Source organism: Notolabrus celidotus, chromosome 5 (assembly GCF_009762535.1).
Source record: "Notolabrus celidotus isolate fNotCel1 chromosome 5, fNotCel1.pri, whole genome shotgun sequence".
NCBI classification, from domain to species: Eukaryota; Metazoa; Chordata; class Actinopteri; order Labriformes; family Labridae; genus Notolabrus; species Notolabrus celidotus.
This window is the reverse complement of record NC_048276.1, coordinates 6990786-7015890: the sequence shown is the minus strand read 5'-3', so window position 1 is coordinate 7015890 and position 25105 is coordinate 6990786. Positions and strand designations below refer to the sequence as shown.

At 41.7% G+C, this 25105-nt stretch overlaps 1 protein-coding gene across 2 annotated transcripts in view; it reads left to right on the top strand.

Moving 5' to 3' along the window:
- Positions 1-25105, top strand: part of LOC117812885 (replication protein A 70 kDa DNA-binding subunit-like) — a 74376-nt gene that overhangs the window by 43347 nt on the left and 5924 nt on the right. For both annotated transcript variants that reach the window (XM_034683872.1, XM_034683871.1), the window contains exons 13-16: positions 3107-3236; positions 17797-17973; positions 18105-18212; positions 18405-18491. In XM_034683872.1, the coding sequence (XP_034539763.1) occupies positions 3107-3236; positions 17797-17973; positions 18105-18212; positions 18405-18491 (502 nt within the window). The remainder of the gene's footprint in view (positions 1-3106; positions 3237-17796; positions 17974-18104; positions 18213-18404; positions 18492-25105) is intronic.

The window sequence follows — 25105 nt, the reverse complement described above, 5'->3', positions numbered from 1 at the left end:
AAGCATACACCATGCATCCAATGCCAGTCAAATTATTTTTGACTGGCAGGTGGCTGCGTGTGAATGTATATGCCGCAAAGCATACCGTCTGTGATTGGCTAAGTAGGCTAACTGCTAGCCCTCAAGGATGTTCGCTCCCTTTAAAAAAAAAGAAAGATTGACACTGAATGGAGAGTCTTTAACAAGACATGGACAGCTAAGTATTTATTTTATGAACTCAAAGGTAAAGCTGTGTTCTTAGTTTGTGGAGAACAGATCTCTGTGTTTAAGGATTACAATTTAAACCGCCACTACGAGACAAAACACGCCGAGTTGATGTTATGATTGAAATAGTGCAAAGATGTGCACATTTTAAAATCTGTAAATATTTATGGAAGAGTGTTGCAATATTGGTATTTACACAATGCCTGTTTTCAGGATACCTCAAATGTTTTGAGTTTCTAGTCAAAACCCAAAAATGTGCTGCTTTTAAAGCTAGGGTTGGTAGTCTCGGAAAACTAGCATGAATTTGAATGTAGCATTTCCTCATGACTCCGTCTAACCCCTCCCCTCCTCCCCTCGGAGCTCCTCCAAGACCGGTCCTCACCAAAACATTATCATAGTGAAAGTTAAAAACACAAACAAACATGACTGCTGTTAGTACTCACAACTGTCATTCTAGCATTATCCAGTTGTACCGGTGACACGATATCAGGAGAAAAGTTATAACACATATATAATACTGTAACAGATCTACTGTTTGTTAAACGTGTTCAGTGTAGATGTTCTTAATTCCTACAGTGTTGACAGTCAGTGAAGGCATCAGGAGAGGTGTAGAGTGTGTGAGCTGGAGAGAGGAGAGACAAGAGGAGAAGTTCTTCATTCATTCAAACATTGATTGTTGTTTTGTTGGTTGGCGTGATCACGGCCGACAGTGACCGGTTATTAAAACTCAGCGTGTTCACGAATCGGCTCGTCATCCCTACAGCGTCCGGACGGACGCTACAGTACATATATATTTTCTGTAGGACTTACTAGATGTCATTAATTCTTCTCCTTGTCAGAGCCCCGTGGTGAGAGCTTTTTTAGACTCTGATCCGGACTACAGTCCTGAGCAAAGCACCTCATCGGGTCAGAGGGGACAGGCCCGAGGTCGAGCAAGAGGGGCAGTCAGTAGAGTCAGGGGAAGCAGAGGCAGGAGACGGGGACTCAGAGTGCACGCCGGGGAAATGTACGCGCAGGAGGAGGGCAGAACAGCAGGACGGGATTTGATTGGTTTAAAATTTTGGCACCCAAAAAACGGTGATTGGTTGGTGTTTTCCCAGGTTTACTCCGGCTGTAGATAGCAGCTTTTCTTCGCTCTTTTTTAAGAACACATTATGTATTGATCGCCATCAGGACATAAAGATCATTTTACCCAGTATGACAAAAAGTGTATCTAAATCTGATTACCAAGCCCAGCTTTAATAAACAGCTATAATTTGTGTTGAGTTCAGTTTTTTGTCCAGCCCTCCTAAACAGTCCCCGTCTCTCATGTGGCCCCTTGGGAAAGTTAATTGCCCACCTCTGCCCTGGGGGGTCACGAGACACCAATGGGGGGGTCGCGAGATGTCTTCCAGGTTATTTTTTTTTTTTAAGTAATCTAAATTTGCTTATTTTACCCATTATTGTAAAAATATAGACAACTATAGTACTTACATTTGAAATAAAACCCTGCAAGTAAGCACTTTCCATTAGTTCTCTGCCTTTCTTTGTTGCCAGATGACTCCTAAAGTTAGGGTTGGGGTTAGCTAACTGCTAATTAACAAAATGATCAGTAGCAGCAGGTTAATCACAGCAGCACAAGAAACAGAGACACATCTGCATGTAGGTAAACTAAGTATGAAGTAAATTGCCTTTTTATGATAGGATAGCTGAAGAGAGATAGGAAATGTGGGGAAGAGAGTGAGGGAAGACATGCAGTGCATGGTGGCGGTTGGGAATCAAACTGGCAACCTCTACGACGAGGACTATAGCCTCTGCATGTGGGGCGCTTAGACTGCTAGGCCGCCAGCGTCCTGAAGTAAATGAAGTATGAAGCAACATGTAATCACTTCGAGGGACAGTTGGGGTCACAAGTCTTTGGCACCTATATTTTTGGGGTTGCAGGCTGGAAAGTTTGGGAACCCCTGGACTAAACAAATAAAGAAAATGTTGCTCCTCCTTCCTTCCATTGCACTTCTATTCATCTCTAATCCCTCACAGGCCCGATTTCTGCTGCCGTTTGGTCCTCTCTGCAGTGTACACGCTGACAGCCACAAGCAAATCAAAATAAATGTTATTCAGGAAGCAGGCGCACTGTTTTTGGACTCCTTCTTAATATTTCAGTCTGCGTTTTACAAAGACAAAAAGCACCTCTCTGACTTTCCTCCTGTGGCGAAGTGCTGCTTTGTGGGGGATTGTTTTGACCAGGCTTGCTCACATAATTGAAGGAATCTGATGAATTTGGATGATGCCTTGATTAGATTGCGCCGCTCGGCTTGAATACAGAGCAGGAGTCACAGTGATGCATTAAGAATTTTTAAAGAGAATATTAAAAAGGTAGATAAATGAATGGATGGAGTGGGAAGACAGATGAGTCTTATTTTTCTTTCTACCTCAGGAAAAACATTACGTGTTGAATGAAATGTGAAAATAGATATAAAAGCTGATTTACCTGTGACTGTTTGTCCATGATAGACAGCCGTAGAGCCGTATGTTATGTTGGAGTAGATTGCAGCATAAAGATGCAGTGGATCAGTTCAGGGATTAAGGTGTAATTCAGCCACCGCTGAAGATAGTTCCTTTAGATAACTGCAGATGGTGCAGAATCTTCTCTGCAGATTAGAGAAGTAAGTTTGTTGTATAACACACATTTATACCAGTAAACACACAAAGGTACCTGAATGTGTTCACTGATGATGTTTATTAATGTCATATTCTCAACAAACCTTCCCTTTTCTTTCTCTCACTCTCTCCACTCTTTAAATAATGCATGCCATTTTTTTTTTTACATCAATGTGTTTTTTTTTCTTTGTGCAAGCACGTTTGCTCCATACATTTATTTATACATACGTGCCGTTGTGCATTTTTTATTCCCACACCATAGGTTTGACCAGGAAGGCTGCAAGCTGAACAGCCAATCCCTGACAGAGACGAGGTCAGCAGGCGGTGGAGCGAGGGTGAACTGGAAATTTCTGAGCGACGTTAAAGATGAACAACTGGGACATGGAGAGAAGGTGAAGTACATACAGTACGGCATGTAATTAACATGAACGTAAACAGAATATTCACACAGCTGTGCAGCACACACTCATTCACAAAAGAGGTCAGTACTAACAGCACTAACACTAATAGGAGGAATAGAAATGATTATGAAAATGATTGCTTCATCCAAATTACAAAATGAGAAGCAGAACATTTAAGAACTAAAGAGATGAAACCAGAATCTCTTTAACACTTGACTTAAAATAAAAAGACAACTGAAGAAAAAACTGCACGTCTTCTTACAGCCAAACCTGTTTTTTCAGGGATAACTAGCTTCACATCGTAATTTGGCTGCAACTAATGAGTTCTTTTCATTATTGATAGCTATAATTATTATTTTCTCTAGGAACGGATTAATCATTTGGTAAAATGTCAGGAAAAAGTAAAAGAAGAAAATCCCCAGAACACTTTCCCTGAGCTCAAAGTATCACTTTTTAAGGTGTTTTTCCACTACAGGAACTGTACCCTGGAACTACATCCTTTTAGACCGGAGTAACCAGGGTCTAAATTTAGTTCAGGGCTAGCTAATCTCCCTCCTGAAAAGCCCCTGCTTGGGGGGTAGTAATTTGGTCCCGGGACTTTGGGGGGCAGGGACCAAAGTCCCGGGACCCGCCGTCCACAATAACATCATACACATCTGTGATTCACTTGACTAGTTAAAAATCAATAAATATATTGTCAAAAAAAGGAGCTTTGATTTACTTTGTCTGAGCCCACTGCAAATGCATCTCTCCAGGTGTTATGGTTTTAAAAGTAACCCTTTAAACTGGAGACCCTCAACTGAACAGGTCAGTGTTTGTGGAGTTTACACATAGGCTGTATAAATAATGGACTTAGTATCTGTGACGTCACCCATCTGTTTCTGAGGCGGCAGCCATATTGGAAATGTTGAACTCAACCTAACAGCTGTCGAGCGAGTGTAACGTAAAGAGGCGGGCTTTGAGCCTCCTAGCCAACAGCTACAGTGTTCCCACCTGTCAATCAAGTCAGATGTGCCTCTCATAATGGAAAACTTGTAATCTTAATATCTTGAGTTTACAACAGCTGTGTTTAGTTTTTATTCAAATGTCAAAATATCCTCATCAGATATTTAATTATCATCTAAAGACGTTTGTGAGGGAAGTCTCCAGTTGCCTAGGTCCCTGTTCAAACCAAAACACCGATGCGATGCCCTCGGCTTAAAAAATATTTAAGGGTAAAATATTTTAAAAGCCCCCAGAACTCTTGGTTGAAATGCACCTTTAGATATCTAGTTTGTCTGAAAACCAGAGATATGTCCAGTGATCCGTCGCAAAGAATTGTTGATGTTGGGATGTTACTTGAAATGGTTGCAGATTAATTTTACATGCATAATACTTTTGAATCAGTCAATCCAGGTCCAGTCTAAAAGAGATCAAAATATTTTTCATTCACTGAGTTAAAGTCACGTTTATTATCTCATGTCTTATTAATACACTTTGAATGAGTCTCCGTCTGTAAAGAGTTCACTGAAGGTCATATTTCAGTAATTCTTGTTCCATTTACTCTTTACTTTGGTTGTTGCATTATTTGGGGCAGGCCACAATTATGGGCCTGAAAAATAGAACCACAATAACTGTGACACTTTGATTTTACTCACATCTTTGTAATCAGCTGTGTATATATTTATTTAACTGTTCTGATTTGATATTGTTTACGGTTTGTAGTCACAGAATAGTGCCTGTAGAACAGCTGTGAATGGAGCCTTGTTGTTTCTTTATGTGGATCTCTGAGCTGGGTCTTGACAAAAAAGAAACTTTGGTTGGAAGTAGATTGAAACGTCAGTCAGAAAATCCTCCTCTAACTCGGACAGCTGGCTGCTGTTTGAAAAGACGAGTGTGGAGTGTGTAAGAGTTAGAGAGCAGAAAATCTGTCAGTGTTGTAAGACGAGCAGACGAAACACAGGGTTTGAGTTTTTGTCCCTGAGAATCTGAGACTTAAAGCTTCATGGTTTGCAAACCACAAAGGCTTTGACGACAAGAGTGGGACTCTTGCATTCTCTCGACTCTTGGCTCTGCCTCACCTACGCCAGTGGCTCATGCTTCTGTACCCACACATGCTATATGACCCACATCTTGATTAAACTTTCAAGAGGCTTTAAGGTGCTGTGTCCACTAATGCTGTTTTTTCGTCTGGCAGCACCCACAACCTCAATTTCAGAGCGCTTCTCCGAGCGTTTACTATTGCTAGGTTATGAAAGTCGTTCAGCAGCACTGTTAGGTCTGTTTTAAAATGCTCTGTATGCTTCATACTTGCTTTCATTCAATGCATTTCAACAAGAAACTTTAAAAACTATTGATATAAATCGTGTCATAGCATTAGCAGCAACTCTGAACTTGGAAATTGTACCTCGAAGATGCTAGTGTGATACCATTCATTCCAGTCCCATAGAGATGGATTAAAGTGAGTAGCCTTGGCGGAAAAGGTGAGTTTAGAGGCGGGATTTGAAGGTGTTGGGAGAGGTGGAATTTTGTACACCCTGGGGGGAGAGAGTTCCAGAGGCAGGGCTGAAGGCTCTCGACCCCATGGTGGTCAAGCGAACAGTTGGGAGGGTGAGTTGGGTGGAAGAGGAGGACCTGAGACTACGGGTGGGTATTTTGGTATGGAGGAGGTTGATGAGATACTGAGGAGCTAGGTTGTTGATGGCCTTGAAGGTGAGAAACAGAATCTTAAAGATGATGCGGTATTTGATGGGAAGCCAGTGGAGTTGCTGCAGGACAGGTGTGATTTGGCTGGTGGAGGGGGTTCTGGTGAGGATGCGGGCAGCAGAATTTTGAACCAGTTGAAGTTTATGGATGGATTTGTCTGGTAAAGCAAAAAGAAGGGAGCTGCAGTAATCTAGGCAGGAGGTGACCAGGGTGTAAACCAAAATTGTAGAACTGTTGGGTGAGAGAGACGGACGCAGGCGAGATTAGTGATGTGGGACTGGAATGACAGTGTACTGTCGAGGATGACACCAAGACTCTTAACACGGGGGGAGGGGGAGATGGAGGAGTTATCAATGAGGATGGAGAGGTTGTTTGTTTTTGAAAGGGTGGATTGAGTGCCAAAGAGAAGGACCTCTGTTTTATCACTGTTCAGTTTGAGGAAGATGATGCTAAGGGCCTTTTTTTAGCGCAGAGGACGCTGATGCTGGAAACGCTGAATCAGTTTTTGTTTAGATTGAAGATAGGCTCTGCCAGCGCAAAAAACAGCATTAGTTGACACCTGAAAGCTGGGGTTGGCAGTCTCGGAAAACTAGCATGAATTTGAATGTAGCATGTCCTCATGACTCCGTCTAACCCCTCCCCTCCTCCCTCAGAGCGAAAACGACGCCCCCCCCCCGCGCTCACATGCACGACCGCCGCTGACTTGCGACCATATGATGGTGACTGATTCAAAACCAGTCCTCACCAAAACATTCTCATAGTGAAAGTTAAAAACACAAACAAACATGGCTGCTGTTAGCACTCACAACTGTCATTCTAGCATTATCCAGTTGTACTGGTGACATGATATCAGGAGAAAAGTTATAACACATATATAATACTGTAACAACTCTACTGTTTGTTAAACCTGTTCAGTGTAGATGCTCTTAATTCCTACAGTGTTGACAGTCAGTGAAGGCATCAGGAGAGGTGTAGAGTGTGTGAGCTGGAGAGAGGAGAGACAAGAGGAGAAGTTTTTCATTCATTCAAACATTGATTGTTGTTTTGTTGGTTGGCGTGATCACGGCCGACAGTGACCGGTTATTAAAACTAAACGTGTTCACGAATCGGCTCGTCATCCCTACAGCGTCCAGACGGACGCTACAGTACATATATATTTTCTGTAGGATTTAGTAAATGGCATTCATTCTTCTGCTTGTCAGAGCCCCATGGTGAGAGCTTTTTAGACTCTGATCCGGACTACAGTCCTGAGCAAAGCACCTCATCGGGTCAGAGGGGACAGGCCCAAGGTCGAGCGAGAGGGGCAGTCAGTAGAGTCAGGGGAAGCAGAGGCAGGGGACGGAGACTCGGAGTGCAGGCTGGGGAAATGAAGGAGGCGGGCAGAACGGCTGGACGGGATTTGAATGGTTTAAAATTTTGGCACCCAAAAAACGGTGATTGGTTGTTGTTTTCCCAGGTTTACTCTGGCTGTAGATAGCAGCTTTTCTTCACTCTTTTTTAAGAACACATCATGTATTGATTACCATCAGGATATAAAGATCATTTTAACCAGTATAACAAAAAGTGTATCTAAATCTGATTACCAACCCCAGCTTTAAGGTACATTTTGCAAATCCCAAAGTAGGAATAGACACAGTTCAAGCTAAAAACAAACCCTGCGACCATCATGAACATCAGAATCATAACAGTTATGTAAATGTAATATTTTCTGTTAGATCATGTTGAGGTTACATCGAATACCTCTGATTTAAAACTACCAGAAAAGGTTTTCGTCACCAGACATGGATTTAAATTCTCTTTCTGATTTGAATTTAAGCATTTTAGATGAACACAAATCCACAGTCAGTCTCCTTTTCATTTAAAGGAGAGCAGCTGTAGGCTGTGCCTCGCTATGACTTTATGGATTAGAGTCATGGTTCTCTTGTTTTAGCTGTGGGAGTCTGATAGAGAAGCTCACATATGAGATATACTGCTTTACCCAAAGATTGTTGCAGGCGCACGTGAGAACTCTGAAATTGATCCTTGTCCTATTTTAAGAAGTGTTATCGCGGAGGATTATCTTCACTTTTTTGCACTAAAAAAGTCGACTGCATGGAAGCGGTGTACGCCACTCATAAACTTTCTGTTTAATTAATTGGGTTTACTTCCAGCTAGTCTCCCTCATCCCTCACGTTTAATTAGAAGCCACTCACAAGAAGCTTCAAGATCAGTTTTGTTTCTAATAAAAAACTTCTAATTATGTGTTTGAGGTGGAGGAAGCCTACGGGGCATAACACAGAGGAAAAGGAACTCGGGTGGAGTTTAAAAGATTGAGATACGTGCAGGAAAAACCAGGCAGGCGCTTAAACCTCTTGTCTCTCACAACCCTGCAGAAAAGGGAAGGAAAGGGAGGAGGGGAAAAAAGAGGAGTGGAGTGAGTGGTGACCAGAGATGGGGAAAACTAGCAGGGGGTTTGGAGGAAAGGGTTCAGGAAGGAACACTTAGAGTTGATGAAAGGTGTGAACGTGAAAATAATTCAAGCTCTGATATTTCTCCTCCTCTTTTCTCTCTCTGTCCCCCCAACCGCTTCTGTAATTGAACTGCTTTGAGGAGAAGGGGGGGGCTATCACGTACTCTGAGGCGGCTGCTTTGGCTCTAATAGCAGAATCCAGCTCATTAGCTTTTAGTCAGAGGGAACCTAATTTGACATTCTACCTGTTTGCCTCCATGTATGTGCGTGACTGTGACTCTGTGTGTGCATGTGAAGGTGTACAAGCCATTTCTAATTAAAACAGCCATGTGTGTGCGTGTGTGTGTGTGTGTTTTGGGACAAACATTAAGGTTGGCATGTGCAGCCACGTCAATTATGTGAAGTAGATTTTCACTTGGTTGCCCTTCCACATACAAATTTTAATTGCGTTTATGTGCCAGAGGTGACACAGGGATTTGGTGTGATAAGAATAAAAAGAAGTATTTTCAGGATATCAGAGATGTGCGTGTGTGTGTGAATCTTAAGGTGATTCCATGCACGTATTTGAGTGTCAGAGTGTCTGTGGGGGTTTTTGTGTATCTGTTTTTGTGTGCAGCATTAGTCATACCGCTCCTCCAGGTTCTCCTCAGTGTGCTTAAGGTTAAGACTTTGCCCCAAGGCTTGTGTGTACACGCTGGAATACAGAGGGGAGAGCGAGGAAGCCACTGAAGGAGCCGGGAGAACAGGAGAGATGATCGCAAATGCAGGGGGGGGGATTTATTTAGAGTGGTGTGGTTGTGATTGAATCGCTGTGATCCAAATCCCACTGACCTCTGTCTTCACATTCTGCCAACATCATGAGCCCTTCACAATCCCCTCCCTCCTCGAAAGACAGCATCTTCCCGTCACATGCACCCTCCTTACCACCTTCCCCGCCCGTCGCCTTCCCACCTCTCCAGCCTCGCAGCGCTCCAATCTACCCAAGTTTGCGAAATATGATGAGGCAGGCAGGCGGGCGGAAACATGGGAGTGCAGCGCTGAGGGGGGAAGAGGGCTGTTGCTTACGGGAGAAATTCTCCTAATTAAAAAAAGCTCCTTCGTAAGTGTTTGGAAAGGGGGTTCTTCTTGCTGTGTGGCATGGGCGCTGGGTGGATGGATGGGTGGACAGATTATGAGGCTGTGAGTCAGTGTTAGCTAGCGGGGAGAAAGTGTCACAGAGCTCTAAGTCTGACTGACAGTATCTGTGGAGGTCACGGGGACAACGGAACGCATCATCCATCTCACAAGGGATGCTGGGAACACAATGGCCTTTTCACATCCACTGCCCTGACTGAACTCTTAACAGGAAGTGTGGGCTGTAAAAAAAACAACCAAGGAACAGCACCGCTCAGTCGTCGTGTGTTTGTGAAGTTTGGCCCGCGTCCTAGAGAGAGTCTTTGATAGACTCATTTAGGCCAACATTAGTAATGAGTCTGGCCCAGCTCTAGCTTGTAGTTGTTGTTTTAGAATGCATTTTAAAGCATTTCATTTTAAATTCTGGCTGTAATTCCAACATCTTGTTGAAGGCCAGCTCTCCTGGTAGCAGAAATATCCTCTGGTGACGCCGGGGAAAGCAAAAAAGGATTTTTTCTTTCTGGGGTTTCTCACTTGTGCATGTGTGCCACATCCCTTCTTCTGTGCATGCACATGTGTCCCTTTTCTCTGCACCTGTGTTTGTGCGCGTGCAGCGGTGTACATGTGCGTTGCCGCCTCCCAGTGCGACCCAGTTCATCTGCTGTGTGCATTCTTTATGTTTATATTTATGGAAATCGAATGCTGCGCCTCTCCACAGGAAGAGCGAGTAGCCTCTTTCCCCTGGAATTAGCATTTCTTTCCTTTTTAGCTGTTGATTGTAGCAGTGTGAGTTCTGATGCTCAAGGTGCTAATATCTGTTTAAATTATGGCAACATCCCAGCATTTTAATTTGATTCTGTTCGACTGCACACACACACACACTCATTTAAATTCTCAACTGGAAACAGGCTCATTGTATCTGTATTGCAAATGTGTAAGTTTGGGTCTTTGCATATAACCTTGCATGGTAGTAGAGTGTGTGTGTGCGTGTGCATGAGCACAATTTATGTATTAGAGAGGCAGAGAGAGAAATTCGTCTCATCTCGCATCTATTATGCATAGAATTCTCAAACTCCCTCTGCTCTCTTTTTAAACTGTTCCAAGATTGTTTGGAAGTCAAATAGAGATGTGTAAACAGCATGCATCTACCAGCTGGACTGACTCGTTGGCAACGGTTTTACCAACGTTGCCAAGCTTGATCTGAATATATTTTTATTTTACTTTATGTTTCTTTTTGCACCCTAAGCAGCTTATTCGTATTCTTTAAACTGTTGAAAGATGTCCTGCCTGCACTGGAAGAAGCACTTTTTTGCTCCTGTGCGTCTCTTTCATTTTTCCCTTACTCCGGTTAGACCGGCTTCATTTTCATGACGCTCGCTTCAAAGTTAGGATTTAAAAATACCAATATTGACAGTGCAAGAAAAACGCCAAATCATACTAAAACATTTGGATGAGAACAGACCATCTGCTCGGGATTAATCACCCCACAGTTTGAATGTTTTTTTTCTTTTCATATTTTGGTATTTTGACTGCATCCAAGAGCTTTTTAAAGCAATTCATAACAAAATATTTTCATTAACCAGTCCTGCATGTTTTCTTTTCTGATAGTAGTATTATCTTTTTCACAGCATTCATCGCCTTAAGCTGTGTGAACATGGTCTGTACAGTTGTCTGTACAGTTGTTACAGCATTTAAAACCAAATACACCAATGTCCTTACTTAAAGCAACAAACACCGAAATTGGGCAACAGTTATTTTTTTCCCTTTTATTATACTGCTTTCTTACTGACCTTCAGGTTGTGTAAGAAGCTTGATCCTGATTGGTCAAAACCCCTTGATAGCCTCTTGATGGCAGTGAATAAATTTAAACAAACTGATCACAAGTCCTGTCAAATCAATCCGTGGAAAAGTGTTCTGGCACCTTTTGCTTCTACTTATTGACACCACAGACCATAAGGTGAGGCAAAACTGTTAGTTTCCATCTGCATCAAAACAACTGTTTTCAAAACTGCCTGCTACATACAACCAAGGAATGTAGTATGCAGTACTTACTACGTACTGCGTTTGAAGGTAGTCTGTAGTATGTCTGTTCTGTTGGATCTGTTCTGCAGTACACTGAATCAGGTGTTACTGGATTTTCGGTTTCAGGAAGCGGAAGTAAAGAACGGGCAACCAGATAGCAAAACTGCCTCTTTAGCATCTACTCAATATTTAAAAAGTTAAGCAGTCCCTCCAGGATTTCGCAGAATTTTTTTGTGATTGTTGCGGCCCAAAAAGCCTGAATTTGCGACAGCTTTTTTGTAAAAATTGCGGTGAAAATTGTGATTTTTTTTCTTGCTTTTTTCCTCCAATATCATCTCAGGGGCAAGCAAATACGCTAAATTAGAGTTGTTTTTAGAAAACATTCTTCATGTGGCCACTGTGACTGTATTTTAATTCTCTTGATTCACAGAAAAATGCTATGGAGAGACTATATTGCACATTTATGACGGTCCCTGAATGCACCTCACAGCGACTGAGGCACAGTCAGTTAGTTCACGGCACTCTGAAACGAATCTGCATCTTTGATGACTAGGAGTTGATCAAAATTTACTAAATGTGTCTGATGTTTCACCAAACTGGATTAAATCAAGCTCCAGATGCAGAGCCATTTACGGTAAATGCGGCAACAACGTCAAACCTCAAATATTAAAGGTGAGATATGCAAAATGGACTTTTTAATGGTTCTCTATCTGAAATATGTGTCCCTGGCATGTCTACAAACCCCCCGAGAATGAAAAAAATCCATTCTGCCCCTGTTTTGATTTCTCCACCTTTCTGTAAATGTGTGTGAAACGAGCCGTTTCAGACTTCCGTGTTTTTGTTACGTCACAACAATACCTTTTCTGTCACAGAGTCAGAGCTCGGAGCTTGTTCAGCCCATTGTATAAAATGCAACTCAACTCCTCCTCCGTTTTTCATTACCTGCACACATGTGTGCTAACAAGGAGCTTAGGAGGGAGGCATGCTAGTTGTAGGCTGTCTTAATAAACACAAAGGTCGGTTTTACTCCCCACGTCTGCAGATTTGAAGATCTAGTGGATGATTTCCATTTTTCATGGAAAAGTGCTAGCGCTAGTTAGCATAGCCACATAGCTACATGTTTGTAGCTGTAGCTGTGTACCAAGACACACGTCGACATACTGACAAATAAAACAACAAGAAACACAAAATTTGCGACCAATCCTTCAGAAAGGTCCTGCTGCCTTTCTGGCAGAGGTCGGTTTTACTCCCCACGTCTGCAGATTTGAAGATCTAGTGGATGATTTCCATTTTTCATGGAAAAGTGCTAGCGCTAGTTAGCATAGCCACATAGCTACATGTTCGTAGCTGTGTACCAAGACACACGTCGACATACTGACAAATAAAACAACAAGAAACACTAAATCTGTGACCAATCCTTCAGAAAGGTCCTGCTACAGGCGCCTCTCCGTCAGGATCAGATTCTGGATCAGATTCAGAGGGTTGAAGTGACGCAGGTCTGTGAGCAGCCATGTATATTCAGCCAACATGTAAACATTAGATCAATGTGCTGGAGAGCCGAGGGGATATCCACTTCCTGAGGGGGCGTGGTCAGAGAGAAAACACACCGTTCTGAACAGGGCTGAAGAAGAGGGTTTTTCAGGCATGCCAAAATCTGATTTCAAAGTGTTTTTTTGAGCATAAACTTTAAAGACATGTTTTGGGACCTCTTAGACCAATATACTGTATATTGATGAAAAAAGCGTGATATGTCACCTTTAAACAGACGTCCCCCGGTTGTGTCTTTGTCACTAACGCACACCGGGGGTAAAAATCATCAATGAAGATGAGACAAATGCATGGAGGTGAGGAGAGCTGGTTCATAAAGCACACCTGCTGCAGGTAGAGACCAAGCGAACACTGAGCCCCTCAATCTATAAATAACAACGTTGTCATGGTCACTTGTCCTGCCTGCTGTCCTCGCTCTTCACCCGTTCTGAATTTTGGCCAAATCAGTACGTACTTCTGGTATAGTAGGTGGTTTTAAAAAACAGCCTATGTGGCTAAAATGTTAGTTTTGGTTAGAATTCTAAATTAAACATTTTCGCATTGGATCGGGTCCAGCTATATTAGCAACGGCAGTGGAGCCGGTAAGATAAACTTTAGGTTACTGGTCTCTACAAAGAAACTTGAAGTGTGAGCGGTGGTGTTGATAGCAGCAAGGTTCAAAGTTGTGACATCTGTTAGTTTATTTTTAAAGGTGTGTGAACCGCAGAGCTCAGAGAAGAAGGAGAGCTGATTGAGGACAGTTTCATGTTAAATCAAGTGCAAAAGGCCGATAAGAATCCATTGACATGGTACGCTAGCTGACATGGAATCACTGGGACTATTTTTTAAAAACTGTAAACATAAATCATTTTAAATCAATAAAATAAGCTTCTCGTCGAGGTCTTGTCTCATGCTGTTGGGATTCTATTTCCCATAACTACCTTCTAACAATACGTTATCCCACACTTAATGTCTTCTGTTGTTTTGAATGCACATGCCCAGTACTTAAGAACATTAGATACTCACTGTACTTCAGTGTAAATAGAGAACACTGCACCACTATCCTCTGTATTCTTCAGCTAAGTGGCCATCTCGGTATGTCCAAAGACTTTTGCATTGGCTATTTTTATGCATGTAATCTCCCCTGGGGCTGGTTCCTCCTTATCTGTGTGTAAACATGTGTAAAAACAAAAATCAATATGTTCTGCACTCTCAGATGTTGCTTCTAAATTATTGACTAGAATTAGAAAACTGTCCCTGTTTGTGTATCGTGAATAAATCCTGTCCTTGCCTTGAGTGTCACTAAGATTTAGTGTTTAAAATAATGATAATTCTTTATGGCTGATTCTATTGTGATAGTTAAAAAGTTATTTAACGCCAACACACTGAGACTCATCAGACGAGACAAAGTTTTCTCTCCAGTTCTTCCACCAAAGTTTCTTGGCCCTCTGGAAACACTTATTTCTGATGATGGTGGGCATTAGATCTACCCTTTGAAGTAATCAGCTGTTGCAGCGAATGAAAAATAGTTGGACACATTGCTTGTTGTGAAATTGGTCATCGTATCCGACCACCGTCATGTGGTTTTGACTCTTTAATGTGGACCAGCGATTACTCATTGTGTTTTTGCGGCCTGAGCCACCTGTCTTCTTGTTCATCCACCGAGCTTCAGCCTCCTACATAACAAACACTTAAAAGTTTCTTGTTCTGGTCCACTCACTGTTCACCTTTGAAGAGAGTAGCAGCAGTTTTAATAATACACTTGTTCTGTAAGTTTATATCCTGTTAACAACTTGCAGAAAGCTAGAGAGGATTATCTCTCTTTCTCTCTTCCCTCTTTTTTTTATAACGGAAGTTGAAATGAGACAAAAGTTCTTTAAGCCTTAAAACTGTCTCTGTCTTTTTGTTTTGAGATTACTCTTTAGACTTGTATGCCTTCATTGTGAGGACAGGACAGTGGATGTAGTTAGAAACAGGGAAGAGAAGACAGGGATGACATGCGGCAGAGGTCCAGGGGTGTGAGTTGAAGCCACCACTTCGATGCTTCAGCGTCCAAACAAAGTGGTAACCTCTGGTCTTAGAATAGGAAACCCATAAGGAAGTGCTGAAAACTGCAGTTCATCAAGCGTCCACTAGAGGCTGGCTGCAGAAACATCGGAAATCACATACACACCCATTTAAACAAGACGATCTTACTAGCAGAAAAAACATGTTTACAGCCCGGTTCAAAAACAGCTTAGCTCTGAATAGCTAATTTCTCTATCGGCACACACTGTACAGGGGTGAATTTTTTTAAAACTACTCATTTTTGAAGATATTAAACTTAAGAGTTTTGCCCAAATAAGGGCATGGCTGACTAGATTGACAGTCGGGCACCCTGTAGCTGTTAGCGAAAAGGCTAAAGGCCCGCCTCTTGACCTCGCACTATTTGATTTTTTAAAGAGCAGGTTACATTTGCACCACTGATGTCAAAGACAAACAGGGACAATAAAGTACATCAAATCGTAACGTATCATATCGTATCGTAACGTATCGTATTGTATCGTATCGTAACATAATGTATCATTTCGTAACGTATCATATTGTAACATATTGTAACCTATCGCAGCGTATCATAACAATCATATCGAAACGCATCGTACTGTAACGTATTGTAATGTAACATTACATATCGTAAAGTAACGTTTCATTACGTATCGCATCATAACATATAGTATCGTAATGCATCGTACTGTAACGTATCGTAACGCAACCTTTTGTATCGTATTGCAATGTATCGTATCGCACCAAAGCATAACATATTGTATCAAAACACATTGTAACGTATCATAACGTAACGTTATGTATCGTAAAGTAACGTTCCGTATCGTATCATAACATATCATATTGTCACGCATTGTACTGTAACATTTTGTAACATCGTAACATTTCGTAACATATCGTTTTGTAACGTATCGCATCGCATCATAACAATCATATCGAAACGCATTGTAACGTTACGTATTGTAAAGTAACGTTTCGTAACGTATTGCATCGTATCATAACATATCGTATCGTCACGCATTGTACTGTAACATTTTGTAACATCGTAACATTTCGTATCATATGGTTTCGTGACATATCGTATCGTAATGTAATTTATCGTTTCGTAATGTATCATAACGTAACATAACGTAACATATCGGAACGTATCGCATCGTATCATAACAATCATATCGAAACGCATCGTACTGTAACGTAACATTACGTATGGTAAAGTAACGTTTCTTAACATATTGCATCGTATCATAACATATCGTTTCGTAATGCATCGTACTATAACGTAACGTAACCTTTTGTATCGTATCATAACGTAAAGTTATGTATCGTATCATAACATATCGTATCGTAACGCATAGTACTGCAACGTTTTGTAACGTATCGTAACATATCCTATCGTTTCGTTTCATATCGTATTGTACTGTAACGTATCGTAACGTAACCTTTTGTATCGTATCATAAAGTATAGTAATGTATCGTATTGCATCGTATCATAACATATCGTATCGTATCATAATGTATCGTATCGTACTAACTTGGACGAAGTTTGGTTGTGTTCAGCGTTTTCAATATGGCACCTGCTGACGATTGGCTTCAAAACAGCGTTTCAGGAACTGATGGGTGACGTCACGGATACTACATCCATTAATTACACAGTCTTTGCTCCAAACATGGGGTGCACAATCTAACCACTGAGCCAAACTAGCACCCATCTTTATGACCTCTAACAGGAAGGGTTGAGGTTTTAAAAAGCTGCACTCAATAAAAATAACAGACCATGAAGGGTTTGTGTTTAAAACAGGGAGTAAGTAGTTACCTCATGGGAATGCCTAGCTGTAGTAGTTCTGCACCTGGCTGTGTTTGAGTTGACTAACCTCACTCACAAAGCCTCAAATAAGAGACCGTTTCATGCTCAGCCGTGTGAGCTTGAACTCTTCATGCAAATTATTTCACTCCTCATTTGAAATGCAACTAAAAACATCTTGCTTTCACTCAAGACTCCTAAAAAAAGACCTGAGATGGGTCTACTCTAAAATTTTAATGGAGCACTGCCAGCTACACAAGATGAACAGCCCCAGCCTTTCTTCATGTTTTTAACATCTTCTCGTACTACAAGAAACATATTCAGCACACGCAGAGGGAGAGGGCTGCCAGTTTAACAGGGGAGCAAGATGATCCATCACACCGGTGCCCTGACTCTTCCTCTATCATCATTTCCTTCCTCCCGCGGCTGTTGTCTTGTATTCTATCAATACGCCACATTTTCAGCCACTTGAATCATGCTTTTCGAGGGCCAATGGTAATGAGCTGGTGAATCATACTGTTACATTGTCTTCTCTCACAGCGATGGTGGGGGTGGTTGCACTGCTGCAGCTCCAGTTTTCAAAGTGGTACATTTAATGCAGTGTTTTGGAAATTATGTTCCGAATATAATTATCCCAGTACGGGCGGAAACTACCGGTTTGGTGTGTAATTAAATATACCAGTACAAAAAGTTTTCTGCAATAACATGATGTAGATTTTGAAGATTCTTGCAGCTTGTAACTTGATTTGCGTCTTCAGCAGAGTGCTATTTAAAGGAGCAGCACCTGCTAATGAACTGAGGCTTCTGTAGATGATCAACCTGCAGCAGCTGGACCTGATTTGGAAGTTTTTATTGATCTTGCTGCTCTGTTCCTGTAATTAGATTTCCTTTTTATCTCCCTCTCTTCTTAGGCGGACTATTTCAGCTGTGTGGCGACGATCGTGTACACTCGCAAGGAGAACTGTCTGTACCCGGCCTGTCCCTCTGACGACTGCAACAAGAAGGTCATCGACCAGCAGAACGGGTTCTACCGCTGTGAGAAGTGTAACAGAGAGTACCCTAACTTCAAATACAGACTGCTACTCTCTGTAAGTGCTCACGCTGCACATCATTAATGCAGTGTTGCTGACTTTGAGGAATATTGCCACTTGTGCGATCACATATAGACATGAATAATCTCTGGCCCCCTCATCATCTTGTCTCCCTGTCTGACTCTCAGGCCAACTTAGCGGACTTCGGGGATAACCAGTGGGTGACATGCTTCCAGGAGACAGCTGAGGTCCTCTTAGGTCACAGCGCAGAGACGTTGGGACAGCTCAGAGACACAGTGAGAGACGCATGCACGCAAACACAATTCTCAACCACACACACACTTCTCCTTAAACCAGCTTGTCCCCATCTGACAAGAAAATCGTCTCTGTGTTTCTGCTTGGAGGGTTAACTGTAACAAACTACTTCCTGTAAACTCCTCACCCTGACTTTGTGTACACCTGTTTTTGTGTTTGTGTGTGTTTCTAAGGATGAGGCTGCATTTGATGAAGTCTTTCAGAGAGTCAACTTCACCTCACACATCTTTAAAAACCGAGTCAAGCTGGAGACGTACAACGTAAGTAAACCCACAAAACAGGGAGCACAATAGAATTTGATACAATGCGATGCAATTTAGTTTCCCAGGAATAAAAGAGCAGACTATAATGACTTGTGATGGCGCTCATCATTGTCCTGCAAGCTGTGAGAGTATTTTTTAGTGCACTCTGCCTCGCTGGAAACCTCGACCCTTGATTGGCTTCTGCACGTCTGTTACAAGCAGCTGTCTTATCGCTGCTCTGAACAAATACACCAGCAGGCATTTCCTTTTTTTTCCCCAGCGCTAATAATGGTCCTGGAAAAAAAGAAGAGCTTTCAAAACAACCATTGTAGCATTGTAGGAGAAAAACAGTAAATGGTCTCATTTAGGGTCAATTTCACAATCAAGTCCACAGAATGGGAACCAGCTCCAGAGCATGATTACAAGTTAAAGCAGTGTCTTTCATAAAAACAGAGACCACCTTCAGTCATTTAAACTGCGGTTTGGAAATGGTTGCAGTGAATATTTTCCGAGCCCACAGGATTTTGTTCTTGTCAGATCCAAGTAACACCTTCTTTGTCATGATGGTGACAAATGAAGTCTGATGGTTACAAAATGAAGAGATGGCAGAGCCCGCAGTGTTTACAGATTTAGTATTTTGATTGGCACAAACTTTGCTCTGATTAGCAGCAACCTTTAAGAAGAGCTGGTTGCAGGCAGAAGCAGAAGGGTGCCTGGTAAATAGTGAAATGAAGAAAGCTGCTCGTGGAGTCTGCTCGTCATGATCTTAGCAGTGAAATCTACAAAAGGAAAAGAACACTCTTAGATTAATTCAAAACCCCTCTGTATTTTAAATAATGATACGTGTTTGTGTTGTTGTTTGTTGACTGGCAGCTCGCCGTCAATGAATATGTAACAGCAGCAACAACCAATCATGTAAAGCCACATAACAAGACGTGTGGAGTGCAAAATAATCACAACACAATGTCGGTCACACAGCACAAATCTAAAATCATTTCAATTAGTATCAGGATGACGAGGGACTTGTTATGAAGCCTGTGTGCTTTGGATAACAGAAAAACAAATACAGCTGTGGATTCATTGCTCTTAATTAGGCGCTAATTAGCATTTTGCTATTGTCTGTCTAAGCCTAATTAGCTTAATTATTCAGAGGCTAATTTGCTTCTTGGGGCACATCGCGAGAGTCTGAGTGGAATGATTGAGATGTAGCATGAGCTCTGAACGGTTCTGCATCCTGACCTCGAGAAAACCTACGAGGAACGCCACGCAGAGCTCGGAAGACGTTTCTCTTGAACTCTTCAACTCCAAAAAGTTAAACACGTAATATGGAATTAATGATTTCTGCAACTGCAGTCTTATTAACAAACATTCATATCTTTCAGTGAAGTGAGCTCCACTATCTAATTGCTGCAAAAAGTCAGCACACCAGTGCTGCTTATCAAGTTAACAGATGCTGTGATATTCATTACAGCCCACAAAACAAAAAGTTTCTGCAGAATATGTCAAAACAAACAAACTGATGATTTGGTTCCTATACAACTTTAAACCAGTAATGTGCCTCTGAATATACCGTGAAATGTGTTGTATAAGACGCTCCATTAGTACCTCATTCGTCATCAAAACAGCAGGGAGCACCAGCGTCCTATACACCAGTGCTCCCTGCTGTTCTCCCTTATTAGGTCATCATTTAAAGAAAACAGCGGTACGCTATCAGCTAAATGAATCTTGTGAAGTGCTGATAGATTAAGGTTCATTCAAGAGAAGTGACCAGCACCAGTTGCTGGTGCGTCTCTACGAAGGTTCCTACCTCGCAACTTTTGAAGGTGTACCTGAAGCTAGCAGGTCTATAGTAGAACCAAATAGAGCTACACAGGAGGATAGTTTAGATCAGGGGTATCCAACTAAAGTTTAAAGAGTTTGAGAAAATGTCTTGAAGCAAAGTTCCAGAAGATCATAATGTCTAACTATTCAGTGGGATATATCTGCATGCAACTCAAATGAATTCAGTACGATTCAAAAACTATTCAACAATATCTAAACATATACCTCCCTTTGTTTTCTATTCCTGTATCACTTGCTTTCTTTTTCTTTCTATCGCCTTTTCATGTGTAACTTGTCTCCAACTCTCTCATCTGTCTGAACTGTATAGTCACAATGTTAACCGCCTGGATTGCACAGACTTGATTGGCTGAAGAGTATCACATGGGATGGCTGAACTCTCCTGCAATTAGTTTGTATGTTTCCTCATCCTCTAAACCACTCCCATATAGACTGTAAAAGCTGCACAAGTTAAAATGAAGCACCCCGTCAGGTTTCAAATCATAATCTTCTGTTTTGGGGGTAGGTATGGGACAGCTTCTGGGTCCAGACTCGGACTGCGATCAGCCAGTTTGTGACCTATAGTTAAAACTAGGATGTCAATTTTAAGTGTTCTCCGTGATTGATCTTTGGAAATGTTAATGATCAATCAATCAATCAATCTTTATTTGTATAGCGCCAAATCACAACAAACGTTATCTCAAGACGCTTTTACAAACATAGGAGGTCTAGACCACTCTATGTCAAATTATGAACAGAGACCCAACTTCAAGACAGGGTAAGACTCAGTCTGACCCCACCTTAATCCATCATGAGCATTGCACATCGCAGTATTTAGCTAGTTACAGAGGTGAGGAAAAACTAGGAAAAACTTCCTTTTAACAGGCAGAAACCTCAGGCAGAACCAGACTCATGTTAGACAGCCATCATGCCTCGACCGAGTTGGGTCTGGAAAGACAGATAGAGGAGAGTAAGAGAGAGAGGTGATAGTGATGAGACGAGTCGTAGAAGCTGTTGCCGCTGGAGTCCAGCACGTCCGTATCAGCTGGAGTCCAGATCGTCCACAGCAGGAGGACGTCTACGGCAGCTCAGAGGAATCTACGAGACAATGGAGCTCAGGGACTCCAGAAAGGTCTATGGTTAGTAACTTTAATGGGACAGGCAGAGTTAAAGTAAGTGATGAGGGGGTTGGGGGGAAGGGGGTGAGCTAGGATCCCAGTGTGTCAGTGTGCCAGTTCCCCCGGCAGTCTAGGCCTATAGCAGCATGACAAAAGCTGGTCCAAGCCTGATCCAGCTCTAACTATAAGCTTTATCAAAAAGGAAAGTTTTAAGTCTACTCTTAAAAGTGGAGAGGGTGTCTGCCTCCCGGACCCTGACTGGTAGATGATTCCAAAGGAGAGGGGCCTGATAACTGAAGGTTCTACCTCCCACACTACTTTTAGAGATTTTAGGTACAACTAGCAAGCCTGCATGTTGGGAGCGTAGAGTTCTAGAGGGGTAATAGGGCACTATGAGCTCTTTAAGATACGAGGGTGACTGGTTTTTAAGGGCTTTGTAGGTTAAAAGAATCAACAATCGATTAATCATTGAAACAAAAATTAGACGTTTTCCATGTGAAAAACAATGCCAAATTAGTTTTTTCCTCTAAATCAAATTTTCCTTAGCAGCACAATCTATATAACTGACAGTATTGAATAGCTACGGATCATACTGAGGCGTACAAAATGTTAAACATGCTGAATATCAACGTGTGGAGGAGACTCTTAATCTCCACGGACATACATTTATATAAAGTGAAAGCTCAGACTACAACATGTGGATTTACTGCAACAAGAGAACTGAACAGAAACACATTTCACACTCACAGTGTCCAGTTTTCTGTCTACTTATTCTAACTGAGAAAAAGAAGCATGTGTTTTTGGTCAGTTGTCTGTCAGGAGCGCAACCGGGTCATAATCAGTCCGGCGGCAGAGAAGAGAAGCGCCCCCATGCACAGCTGCAGCCCCCAACTGAGCGTCTTGCTGAGCGCAATGCCTTTAAATAGCTGATCCACATGGAAACAAGCTTTAAACATAAAACACGTCCTTCATAGCTGAATGAAATATGAGACCACATGATGTTTGTTCCACGTGGGGGAAAATCCGAAACAAAAAACATGTTTGAGTGCATTCTTAAGTGTGTTGTTAACATCCACAGTTTAAACCTTTTCTACCTCTGGGAGACCCCGAGAAACAGACGTCATCTCAAATACTGATACAGCTTATATCCTGGATTTGATGCAAGTTTGTCTTCTGTACTTTAAAACAGGAATACTCCTGAGTCATTCAAAACAAATGATTTATCCCTCTGGAGCATGATTATTATCTGCAAATCTTCCTCTGATGAATGAATATTTACAGTCATCACAATTTGAATGCAAGTTATTTGCAGTGCAACTTACAAAACTCAGTCAACAGCGTTATAAGCTTTATTCAAGTAATCTACAGTAGCTTTATGCACATTTCTAAACTTCAAAACAACCAGCTGACTGATCAATTTGCTCCCCCAAGCATGAAGCAAGTTGGGAATATGCCCAGCTGTAACAAATCCGTGCAATCCAACAGCTCATTAGTGAACTGCATTACAAGTTATAAAAGCAACTTTCATTAAAACCTGCATGTCTGAATTCAATGCAGAGAGATTACAGGTCAATAAAGCAATGTTTAATATTCAACACCAAAAATCTACAGCTCCACTGGCACACACGTGTGTAAAGCGCTCTGGTTCTTTAATCAATTTAAATGTGTTAAATGAGAATTAGAATTAGATGTGAATTAATCAAATGTTCTACTTGAGATACTCAAGGAGGAGAAGAAAGTGTAAAAATTATAACAGTGTGAAGGATTATTTACATAGAATCTCACAAAGATGTACAATATGACATTTCTAGGAAAGCTGCCTTCGTAAATGAGGACGTCTTGCACCTTTTTTAATTAACCCATTGATTTAATGTAATTTATGTCGTGTTGAGGGAAGATCTAAGAGTCAATCCAGAGCCAAACAGGAGCAATGACATCTTTATCATTTATGTTGTGCACTAAGCAAAGATAATGAGCGCTGAACAGATTCAAACCAAACACAAGGCTCATCAGCGTACCCCAAATTTATCGTCAGTGGGCGTTTGTCAAAGTTTGAGTTCCAGGGATTCAAATTCAAAAAGATGAACACAGGAGCGTCTGTGATTCACTGCCTCTTCGTCTTTCAAACCTCAGCCTCGCTTCCTTCCTGTAGACTTGTGAGTGTGACACAAGAGGAAAAGATCAGACGCCCGCCACAGTGTTTCCTTAGAAATAGAACAATTTAATGAAAAGTCAGAGCTTAACAGGATTAATGAAGTTACAAAATGTGTGCTTTGTCATTTTTTTGTTGTTGTTGCAGCAAGGACACACTGAAGGGAGAACAACTGTGTTTGGGATCATGTTTCAAAGTTGTTGTTTGAACTTCTTGCATGAAAACTTTTTTTTTTTTATGTTTTGGTGCAATGCAGAGAAGTTACACTACCAACTACTGCCATAAACTATAAATATTAGATCACACAGCTGCTGATTCTTCTGCTTCTTTTCATTTTCAGACTCTGTTTTGCTTTTTTGACTGTTTGGAAGTGTTTGCCTATAATTTATAAAAGATGCGTTACAGTTGCAGTGATCAACACTTTTTTTTACCTCTGTACACACAAGAAATACAGTCAGACTTTCAAAGATTTAGATGCTTGGAGGTTTTCATGGCTGATGTTAATTGAATGGCACTTTTATGTAAAGCAGAGCTCTTCCACACTGAAAGAGGATTTTGGGTGTTTAAAGGAGCATTTGTTTCAAAAGTATGAATAGCTTCTTTAGAGTTACAGTCAAGGCACCGTCCAGTCACACTGTCACATTTACACAAATAGATTCTGCCTCATGCAGTAGCTGCTCATATTGCATTAAGGTGGTTTCATAAGAGGAAGGAGAGTATCCTGGTTTGGCAGTTCCCAGTAGTCGAGAGAGACCCACATCCCTCTGTCACAGGAGGAGTAAATGGACTTTAGATGATGGTGAAGATCAGATTTGGTCTGCAGGACTGCTTTCATTGTGTGCACCTTTATTCATACACATTTAATTTACATTTGTGTTGATGATAAGATCCAGTCCCATCTTACAGACATGACTCAGTCTGATCTCATCTTAATCCACCATGAGCAGAGCACTTTGCAGCATTTAGCAAGTTACAGTGGCAAGGACAAACTTCCTTTAACAGGCAGAAACCTCCAGCAGGACCAGACTCATATTAGACACACATCTGCTGAGACAGAGTTGGGGTTGGAGAGAGGGATGGAGGAGAATAACAGAGAGAGAGAGATGATAATGATGAGATGGATAGTAGAAGACAACTCAGAGGAACCTACGAGACAAGGGAGCTCAGGGACTCCAGAAAGGTCTATGGTTAGTAACTTTAATGGGACAGGGAGTTAAAGTAAGTGATAGGCAGATGGAGGCATGAGACAGGATGGAGCTGGTCCAAGCCTGATCCAGCTCTAACTATAAGCTTTATCAAAAAGGAAAGTTTAAAGTTTCTCTACTGTTAAAAGTAGAGAGGTTGTCTGCCTCCCGGACCCTGACTGGTAGATGATTCCAAATAAGAGGTGCCTGATAACTGAAGGTTCTACCTCCCATACTACTTTTAAAGACTGTAGGTTAGACGAGCAGGCCTGCATGTTTGGATTGTAGTGTTCTAAAAGGGTAATAGGGCGCTATGAGCTCTTTAAGATATGAAGGTGTCTGACCATTAAGAGCTTTGTA